The sequence below is a fragment of the Electrona antarctica genome (assembly GCF_951216825.1).
Source record: "Electrona antarctica genome assembly, chromosome: 4".
Taxonomy (NCBI): Eukaryota; Metazoa; Chordata; class Actinopteri; order Myctophiformes; family Myctophidae; genus Electrona; species Electrona antarctica.
In genome coordinates, this window is record NC_136809.1 from 40,282,207 (window position 1) to 40,293,798 (window position 11,592).

At 40.7% G+C, this 11,592-nt stretch overlaps 1 protein-coding gene across 1 annotated transcript; it reads right to left on the bottom strand.

Moving 5' to 3' along the window:
- Positions 1-211: 211 nt before the first annotated feature.
- LOC306922285 (malate dehydrogenase, cytoplasmic-like) lies at positions 212-9,577 on the bottom strand. Its single transcript, XM_079499766.1, has 9 exons — positions 9,454-9,577; positions 8,770-8,868; positions 8,309-8,405; positions 6,742-6,917; positions 5,121-5,243; positions 4,081-4,257; positions 3,524-3,637; positions 2,753-2,842; positions 212-649 (listed from the first exon to the last, which is right to left on the bottom strand). Exons 1-9 carry the CDS (start codon positions 9,454-9,456, stop codon positions 527-529), a joined length of 1,002 nt encoding a protein of 333 aa, XP_079355892.1. The 5' UTR covers positions 9,457-9,577; the 3' UTR covers positions 212-526.
- Between the last annotated feature and the right edge of the window lie 2,015 nt (positions 9,578-11,592).

An 11,592-nucleotide genomic window follows, 5' to 3' on the forward strand; every position in this document is an offset into this window, starting at 1 on the left:
GATTTCAAATGACAAACCTTTGATTTTGATTAACATGGAAACGATAGCTTCCATTATATAATACTAACTTTCCAGACTGCAGTTTCTATTGGCTTCGATTTAGCATTGATGAGGCAGGTTTCTGAGCAGTCCACAGCCCATTATATGAAGAAAGTTTGGAAGTAGGTGAAGTAGTCCTTTAATGAGACCCTTAATAACCAGTAAACATTAGTTGGGTTCATCAGACATCTTGTTTTATTATTGTTGAATGACATGTTCCCATACAGTTTCTGGACAGATATTGTGCATTATAAACTACCAACACGGACATCCTCTCAGTGGCTTCCCAGACAAAAGGCCAGATTGTGTTCATTATGCAGGTTCTTAAAACCTGAAGAGGTGGCCGACTGAAACAGACACATTTACACACAGAGAGAGGTGACTCGCAGACACCAGTGGAACGTTAAGATTGGAGGGCTAACTGTCACAGCCGCGAGCTGGGAGCATGTGAGGGATCTAACTGCTGTGGGTCAGAGGGAGATGAGAGTCACTGGGACAGGAAGGCCATTGCGGTGTCTCTCTCATCCACCAGTTCGGCTGCTGTGGCGTCCATCTTGGCCTGAGAGAAGTCGTTGATGGTCAGTCCATCTACCACTTTCCAGGTCTTGTTCTGCAGATGAGAAGAATTATTAGATCTATGCAACTCTACTAAGAGACGTTTTGCAATGTTATCTGCTTTATAAAGCGGTGAGCTTCTTGCTGCAATGTCGATTGACCAAAACCTAAGCATGTTACTCTTATATTGGATCAAATCTGGAATCTTCTGAACACTCCTCCTGCGAGTAATGATTAGGCATTTGTTTTTGATTTGATTTTTTCCTATATACAGCTTTTGGTGTGTGCACAAACTTTGTCCTACACAAACATTAAATTCCCATGGACAATGAATGGAGAATTTTACATCAGTGTCTGAGCAAATAGATAGTCAATTTTACATCATGACGACAAGAGCACTTGTCTGAAATGTCTTTATTAGGAACAATCCCTTGAGATGAACCATCTCACTCAGGTGTGATTTTTTCTGACGCTTGAGAAAGGCACCAACTTATCAATGGACTTAATGGGATGAACTTAATAACGCTGCACTAGGTGTCTCCCTTTGGTAGTGGTTTGATTCCCATTGATGCCACTGATACCAAACATAAAAGGGTGTCATCAATAACTGGTACTGGGAGGTTCTCTGGATAAAAGCTTCCACCCAGTTATACAGAATATGCTTCTTACTCAGAGGTTGAATGGATTTACAACAAAAAGGGTTTTCATCTGATTGTGAATGAGGGACCACCACCCTGACTTAGAAGCAACCTGGGGACCACTGTTGTGTTGGGTGGGGATATGGTGTAAGATTAGTGTTTTTGTAACACTTGCTATGTGTTATATACTGTATAGTGTATGGTCTTGCTATAATGATCATGCCATGGTTTTCCTATAGCCTATACTATATCATGACAGGAGATGGTGCTGTTGGCAGTTTGCCAGGTTCCCATGGTCATGTTAAATGGGTTCACTTCCAGGTTGCCAGGGGTGATGGAGAAAAGTAGCCATATTGAATCCCACATGGTTTCTGTATTGTTTGATCTGCAAATCTGATATAAAGCATCAAAGACATAAAGACTGAGTTTGTGCCTTTCTTGATGTGAAGTTACCACATCTTTTTAGCGACGAGGATGGGATCCGAACCCACGCGTGCACAGCACAATGGATTAGCACAAAGTAGCCATATTGAATCCCACATGGTTTCTGTATTGTTTGATCTGCAAATCTGATATAAAGCGTCAAAGACATAAAGACTGAGTTTGTGCCTTTCTTGATGTGAAGTTACCACATCTTTTTGGCGACGAGGTAAACTGGATTACTTTCTTTTGCTCAAGCTGGATGATGTTTGTGCTCAAACTGGATGAGTATGAGCAGCAGTAGCAGTGACTCGGCAGAGGACGAGCAGAACGGAGACGTGGGACAGAACGTGGCAGTGGCCGGCGAGCAGCGTGTTCAGATGGCAATGTTCGGAGCTATTAGTGAGTTTGTGGAAGGAAACAAGGACTGGACGGAGTATGAGGAAAGGTTGGGACACTTTTTCTCTGCAAATGACATTACTGAGGAGGCTAAAAAGCGCTCCATTCTCCTGAGTGTGTGTGGGGCGAAGACTTATAAGTTGATAAGGAACTTGGCCACTCCACGGAAACCAGGAGATATTTCCTATGATGATATTGTCCGGCTCGTGGCAAACCACCACAACCCAAAGTATAGCATCCCATGTGTATACATCCCACTGTTTCTCAACCAATGGTCCATTGACTACTAATAATTTCCTGATAATGACTCAGACAATCGAGTGCACTTCCCTCTTGAGATTCTAACTCCCTTTTTCTGTTGAATTTCTTGACCTCCAACTTGTCAGTAAATGACTACATGGATGGTCAATAGGTCATTCAGTTCACTGCTTCTCAACTAGTGGACATATATATATTTCTTAAATCAACAAATCCTACATTACTAAATGAATGGTCAGGGACCACATGCAATACTTCCACGGACCACCAGTGGTCCACGGACGACCTGTTGAAAACACCTGCTCTACACCCATAATTCATGAGCAGCTTAATGCCAACTGTTAAGTGTAGAGAACATTTAAAAATGGTGGATATAGTATTTGTAAACAAAACGAGAGAAACATTTGTTGTGAAGTCGCTTGGCATCTGATCATAAAACTCACATTGATCTCGACAGGGAATGAGTAGATGAGGTCCTCTGGGATTCCATAAGAGTTTCCACCAGCGTACACACCCATGGAGATGAACTCGCTCTGTTGAGAGACAACCATGTACAGTCACTATGCAACCAGGCTTCCGACAGACAACTACAGTAACAACTCTGCAAGAACAGGTTGGCATCTTGCATGGCTGCCCCCAGTGTGAATGGGATTAGTTTCCTGCAGAAATTCTGTAATATTTCTTGTTTCTGTGACAAATCTGGTAGTATCCATGTAAAAAATAACCGTAACAGTTTTAAATCAAAAGGCCTTGTATCGGATTGCTTTACTTGGATGTTTTGTAATCATAAAACATGTTCTGGATTATTGTACAGATGATTATCATGATAAACTGAGCAGGCATTTAGAGACTTGGGCCTAATTTTTTACCATGCACACACAAAAAAAAGGTTAAAAGATTTAATAGCACTTAATTCATATTGTATTGTTGCATCTTTCAGTGCTGGGGAGACACCAAATGTCTCTTCCGAGTCTCTTGGTGAAGAGGTTTGTGAAACACTGATCTATATCTATCACTGGCTGTCTCAAGTCCTGATCTATATCCATCACTGGCTGTCTCAAGTCCTGATCTATATCCATCACTGGCTGTCTCAAATTGAAAACATGCTGCGTAAGGTTAGTAAGACATAATGGTCAGTCCCATTTAGTGTGGGGAAAAAGAGAGATTCAGAAATCCAAAGTCACATCCTACACTCTCTCTATGAGTAGACTGACCTCTTTGGTCCCAAACCAGATATCTCTCATGTGATCGCAGATGGCCTTGGCGGCAGACATGGCGCTGGACAGCTTCCTGGCCTTGATGACAGCTGCTCCACGTAGCTGAACCGTCTGGACAGCAAGAGGACAAAAAGGAACAGGGAATGTTTAGAAAAAGAACAAGGGGTTGCTTTGTAGTTTAAAATGACAAAGCTACACTAAGCCAGCAGATATACATTTTAAAATATATATTTAATTTTTAAATAAGCCCAAATATCTTTTGTATCTCCCTTTAAAGAGTACCCCCGCCCCCCCCCCCCATCTGAAAATTCGAATCTTATTCCTTTTGCCATAATTGTGTTTTCCTCTTGCCAGACTACCCTTGCAAATTTAGATTTATTTTTAAGCGACCTGCCAGGCAGGCAATAATGAATACATTTTATCAAATCGGTCATAATATATCCAAGAACATCCCAGAAACTCAACTACTGTAGTACTTGCACTACTGGATGGAACTTTATAACATTAACATAAACCATTCTTGTAATGCTACATGTAAAATGAATTCCACTGACTGAGATGAAGTCCCCTTTGAGCCAGGCATCATCATTGACGGCATCGAAGGCTGACTTTTCGCTGCCCTGCACGTTGACCTTTGCATGGTGGACGTCGGGATACTGGGTGCCGGAGTGGTTGCCCCAGATGATGACGTTCTTCACATTGTTGGCAGGCACACCACAACGTATCGCCACCTACAGATAAATGTCAAGAATTGCACTGGAGTTACACAACAGTTGAGGCTCGTAAATCAGCCATGTGTACACTCGTCATGAGTGTGCACAGTGAAATCCACAGCGTTCATTTAAGTCTGAAAGTGTAAAGATCACACTTGTGTGAAGTGAGGGCCACTCTTATCATACATCATCACTTTACGGCCAATCACTTTTGCCGTCCTCAATATTTAAGCCCTCAGCCGATCAAATCATCGCTATGGGTACACAGACATACAAAGCTTAGAAATACTGATATGGCAATAATGGCAGCGTCATATGGCAGCCAAGTCTATGGGATTTTTAATGTTTGTTAAGAGAACTTTAACACAAATCTTTTTCAGCCACGTCTATGGACGTTGAGGATATTCCACGAATGTTTGTTGAGGGGCGCTAGCCCCTCTTATACACAGGTTTAATGTTTGTCTTTTCTTGACAAACATTAAAAACACCATTGACAATGGATAGAGTTTAATGTTTGTTTTGTCTCCAACACAAACATTAAATGCCATTAACAATGGACAGAGTTTAATGTTTGTTTTGTCTGTCACTGAGCAAATCAGCATGTCAGAGGAAAACCTCGGCCAATAAGGGACCACGATTCTTATAAACTGCTATTTTGTGATGTTATGTGATGTCATATGCGATGTTGTTAAAGCGCCCCTCACTTCACACGGGTGTGATTTTTTTAATAGCACTTATGACCTGAATCATTTGCCAGCCAAGTCTATTGACTTTAATGTTTGTTTAGGGCATTAAATGACTACTTAAGACGTCATGTTGATGATATAAATACAGTGGGAACCCCTCACAAAAGTGTGAGGGGTGAGTGTTGGTGCTCTAACCTGGGATGAAGCCCGGTTGTGGTCCAGGCGAGTGAGGCAGGAGAAGTTCTCCTTGGGGATTGAGGGAGCGGACTTCGAGGCAATCAAGCAGTTTGTGTTGGCAGGGTTTCCCACCACCAAGACCTGGTAAAAGCAGATGGAGGAAGGTAGTACGGACAAGCTTTTCTAACATTTTCTGGGCTGAACTGAAAGAACATCTCCATCACAAACCTACAGTGTCTGTTGTATCCAAAACCAAACAGCATCTGTTCAACTATTCTTAAAGAACAAGCATTTAATCCATGATAAGCTGCAACCAGCTCTGTTTGCGACAGACCCACTAACCAAGTAGCTTATACCGTGTGGTTGCAGCTAAACATGGATAAGAAAATGTCATGCTCTACATTTAGCTTTTACATAACTGATCACATTGAACACATCATCTTACTTTGCTTGTATAATAGTGTATGTTATTGACTTGTTGAGGAACACGAAACTACAGCAATTACTGCACAATGATAAATGAATGTTCTGAAAGCCAATGGGGGTTGGACGGTGGACATGTATAAATATCACAGCTAAATACCAAATAAACAAGTATTTCCTGATGCCTTCCAGTTTGACACTATTTAACAGGATGTATGCTACCTCCCCACGTTCATTGGAAGGTGCTGTAGCATATATGGGCCATTTTGATTTATTGTCAGCCACCTGAGTCAATTAAGTGGCTATTTGTGAGAACTGATCTGTCACGAGAACAGTAGATCTTTCGATTTTGATCAGTAATGCACATCCCTAGGCTAGTTACAATTACATATTGGGATTTAAAGGAGAACTTTGAAGACTAGCCCATTCCATATACTCCACACATTCCTGGCCTGTGAACGGTATGACCTTGGTCACTAGGGAGGTGAGGGTTATATCATCATACTGAAGCTGGGTTGAAACAAGGACATTCTGTAGGACAGGGGCCCTCATGACGCCGCAGACTTCTGTGTTGTGTACTCAATGCGTACAAAATTACGCACAGAGAAACTTTGATCCTTTAGCTTACTACACACAACATTACACACAGGGAAACTTTGATCCCTTAGCTTTGGTGTCCTGACATTCCTCTCAGGTTTTTAGCTGTGGAAATAAGTGGAGCTGTTCCAACTCAACATGCAACATCCACTCAACCCAACATGAACTAAGTTAAATAGGGTTTCCTTGTCAAATTTAAGAGCTTTGTCTCTGGAGACAGAAACAGTTGTGAAAGCAGTTTCATTTCCTACATCTTCAGGCTAGCTTAGGTCTGATTTGGACAAAAATAACTTTTGCTTTTGTCTCAACTTTGTCTGTGAAATAAATCAGATTTTTTTAAAGGTCATTTTCTGTGTTTAATTAATCTTAGTTGATATTTATTCACCGCATAACCATAACTGTAGCACTTTGAGATTAAATTTCAATGAAAAGATTTATTCAATTATTAAATTGAATATTAATAGTATTACATTTTCCAACCTAGAACCTGCGTGTTCCATATAGAGGTTTCCCTTTTGCTATTGTCTCCTACCTCCATCATCTTTATTATTCACAGGCTCCTATTTGGAGCTCTGCCCAGGCAGTGCGACGGTGGACCTCGAATAAACACTCAAGTCACCTTGACAGTCTTCTTGGCGTATTTATCCAGGGCTGCTCCCTGGGTTTTGAAAATGGCCACGTTGGCTTTCAGCAGGTCCTTCCTCTCCATTCCCTCCTTCCTGGGCATGGAGCCCACCAAGATGGCTGCATCCAGGTCCTTGAAGCCCACCTCTACATCAGAAGTGGGGATCACCTCTGTAGGGCATTAGGTAGGGAATCATTAACTTGGATTACTTAAAGAGGAATGGTTTGATTTCTGTTACTCTGCATTGGATGTTAATTATCTACTAGCAATCTATTATCATCATATATGTTAGAATTCAATTGCTTTATTATATGCTTTTGATAGACAGACAGCAAGCCCGTAACCCATTAAAACTGGGAAAGCATCCTTTCAAGCCTGTTTTCCCAACTCGCTGTTTTCTGCAAGACATTACTCTATAAGCCACATCTCCAAAACTGGTGGGTCAAACTGAACAGTAATGTCAATTTGAAGCTATGATTCCCTGCTTTCATGACATGAAAAAACGAAAATTCCCCAGGGGACTGCTTGTGTTGATAAGTAGAGTTGGGTGTCTCTCTACTAGTCATTTGTGATGAACCGTGGTGTTATCTGATCGGACTGCAGCCCGGGTTCACTGGTGCAGGAAATGGCCCGAATACCCACTCCCTTATTGTTGTCCCACCACTAACACCATTGGCTGGAGTTTCCCCCCATGAGGCTTTAAGAACCGACCAATAGGAGGCCTTGCAGCTGACACTCCTTTCTACTTTCAGAGCGAGAGGCTGCATCTTTAACATGCTAGATCAGAAATCCTACATATTTGCACTAATGTTCATGCGTGCACGCGCACACACACACACACACACACACACACACACACACACACACACACACACACACACACACACACACACACATACATAGCCCCTATGCACTTTATTATTTCTAAGCATCCACCCTCCACCTATTTGTGTGTCAATATGCAATTACGCATCCACCCTCCACCTCTGTGCGTGTGTACCTAGACAAACATGGGTACACACAGAGCTTAGGCTACACTGTGTCCAACTGTCCAAAGCATCCACATGTTTTACCAGATGGGGAGGGAGGAGGATGGGGGATGGTGGTGCATTGCAGATAGCCATGCTAGAGTACATACCAGATCCATGCAGAATATGATGGCAGTATTATCTTTAGGGCTGCAACTGCCGATAAGTTTCTTAGTGATTATTGTATTGATTAATCAACAAGCATGCTTTTTTTATCCAATTAAATAATTGTTATATCAACGAATCGATTAACACTTTACCGTGTCACTCAGCAATAGTGGAAATAGCTGATATACAATCTCAGAGATTGTAAAATCAGCCATTTTCCACTAATGAATTTCATTAAAAAATAAAATAAAAAAAGTGAACCGTACGCCTATAATGATGTCCAAAATAGGGATGGATTAATATATTATTTTATTAAATTATCTATTATTTCTTATAATCAATTAACTGCTACGCCCCTACACATGTTCGCCATGTGTTGCCAGCCAATGACTAAGCAGAATATTAGTGTGCTGCACATAGCTTGCCTCTCAGGAGTGGGAGGGCACAGTCCTGCAGTTCCATAACAACCCCATCCAGTACCGGCACCATGGGAGGGATGTCCAGCAGGACCAGGATGATAGGCTGTGGATCACACCAGACAGATGCAAACATCATTTCCGTATCACTTTATAAGCCCATGCCATGTGAAGGTAATGATCACAATGGTGTCATTTCCAGGCATCATCTATCTAATCATACATTCATATACACTTGCACATGGTCCAACATTCATTGCAAGGAACAGTGAAAAATATATACACACACACACACACACACACACACACACACACACACACACAAAGCTGTAGCCATGTAACAAAACACATTTATTATTCACACTGTTATGTAACATAGTTGGCTACTACCTAGCTGTTTAATCTATGGACCAAAGCTGGTTTAAAAAGGAGTGTACAGTAGAAACAGTCCTCTATAATATAATTCTTACTTGATCGAGTCCGAACACATCTCCCTTGGCGATGCTGTACAGAAGGGAGTATGCGATCTGTCCAGCAGCACCGGTCACCACAACACGGATAGGTTCGGCCTAGAACAGAAAATAATGCCATGATGATTTGACCTACATAGATGGAGGAAACAAAGCATCCGAACGCACGTGTTCATTCATCTTAATTGATCGATAAATGCAATTAGCGTTTGTTTGTGTCGCCCGCACGTGTTACCAATAGCCTATACTGAATTATACTCCACATAGACCAAAATTAGGCCGCAGAAATGGTATTGCCGCTTGTACAACGTGTCCTACCACTTTGTTTTATTCATCACCTTCATTCATCCTCTTCTTTAACTGGGCCAACAAATGCGGTTTAAGTATACTAATGTCACCTCTGGCAAATGACGCATGATGCAATGGAGAAAAGTCTCAGCTTCCAAAATGCCTTCAGCAAACTTTAAATCGTCATTAAAATTGAGATTAACATACAATGATGTGGATGCCCGTCGTCGTCCTCCAGTTCAATGTCAACTACTGGTCGCTTTCTTTATAACATCCATGCTTCATTGTTTCATCGTCAATAACATTCGTGCTCTGAATCTCCCCAAGGCATAATTTTCATTCAACACACACATTCTTCAATGTGTCAGCCATTAAACAAATTAGCATCCATCTTACCATTTTGTTAGCGGATGATGTACTGTCTGTTATTATGACTGCAAGGACTGCTCTCCCTCTCTGCACTAGACAGAACACTGGGGTCACCTCTATGGACGTATTGAATTGTCGTACGGTAGGTGACCGGCTTCCAGTCTCATGCTGGGATTTGTAGTCCTTTTTTTATAAAGAATACACTGTGTTTTAGCTCCGACTCACGCAAAAAAACTCAATCCCCCATGGTAGACTGCTTCCTTGTTCATATCAAACCACGCCCACCTCGTCCATATATGGCAGATACTTATGAAAAGGAACAGTAGCGAAAGCTCCGATTTCAAAGAGTTGAGAAATGTAACCTAACCTTTCCTGGCACCTAGTGGTTGACACCAGAACTGCACTGTCTGTCTTGGAAGTTGCAGCAGGTAATGCATACAAATGACTACAATGATTATGCACTTTACTAAAAATCAGGACAAATCCAATGTAAGTAAATTTAGTCAAGTAGCCTACTGTTTTAATACTTTTACTTCTACTCCACTAATCTCAGAGGCAAATATTATACTTTTTACTCCACTACTGAAAACTTCGGTTACTACTTTGTAGATTTTTATCATTTCAAAACATTCCACTCATTTTCAACATTTTACTATGTCATTAATGTGCCTTAGAGCTGTTGTGTGGAAATAATAAAAACATTCCCCCATTCTGTGTTTCCTAGAACTGGAGGTCTGAAAAAAATCATTAACATGGTGAAACACATCTTGATGATGTCATCAAGATGTGTTTCACCATGTTAATGATTTTTTTCATAATTACAGTTCTAGGAAACACAAAATGGGGGGACTTTTTATTATTTCCACACAACAGCTCTAAAGTATATTAATGGCATAGTAAAATGTTGAAAATGGGTGGTTTTCCCCTTTAACCACTATGTAGCCCTATGTAATGTATACTTCGGCTATTTGAAAATAGCCAATCTACAAGCTCACAACACATTTTTATACATTTGGAAACATGTGAAATGGGACATTCTGCATAATGATGAATTGAGTAGCCCACAAAAGGACCCCAATGGAAACAAGCCATAGAGGCTTTCTTGGAAAAATCCTTTTAGCAGACCTCCATGCAAACAGGGGAAGATTATCTAACCGGCCTGTTGGGCCCAAGCCCAGTGGCCTCTGAAGCTTAGGGGCCCCCAAAAAGTGCAAAGTTAATAACAGTTATTACCTTCAAACTTTTTGCCAGTAATGGGCTTATCATGTCAATAAAATAACCCCAAATGACCTAAACCTGCAGTGGCTATGCATCCCATGTGTATACAACATCCCACTGTGTCTCAACTCTCAATCAATGGTCCATTGACTAATAATGTCCTAATAATAATGACTCATCCATTCCGGTGAATTCCCCCCCCCCCCCCCCCCTTTTTTTAATGTGAATACTTTTGTACTTTTATTCAAGTACATTTTGAATACTACACTTTTATTATTATGTATTTCTACTTTGTGGAAATATGATAATTTTACTTATAAGTAAAAACAAAATCACACCCGTGTGAAGTGAGGGGCACTCTTAACCAATCTAATCATTGTACATCATCATCAAGTAAAATAGACACTATGCCTATTTGCTCAGACACTATGACGTAAAAATTCTCCATTCATTGTCAATGGGAATTTAATGTTTGTGTAGAATGAAGTTTCATATATTCACTAAAAGCTGAATAATGGGGCTAGCGCCCCTCAAAATGTGAGTACTTCTTCCACCACTGGACAAAGCATATAGTGGCGGTCATTTACTGGTTTCATCGATCCAGACCACATTAATTTTTCCCCATAGAGATTTCCAAAAATATTTATAATATCAATTATTCTAAGCCTAGAATCAACTAATCTTAGCCATCCAGGGTCCTGGTGAATCATGACCATAAAACATTTGATTCTGTGGGAAAAAATATATAGGCTACTGTAGGATATAACATATATTTAGGCTAATTTAAATAGGCCTATATGATATACATACTATATTCATTATTGTTTTGCTGTTTTCAAAAATAAATACATTTACAGAATCAAATGTTTACAAACGTCACAGTTTGCGTGGGTTTCAAACCACTAACCAGTGATCACAACACAACAGAAATTAAGAAACTGTATATGC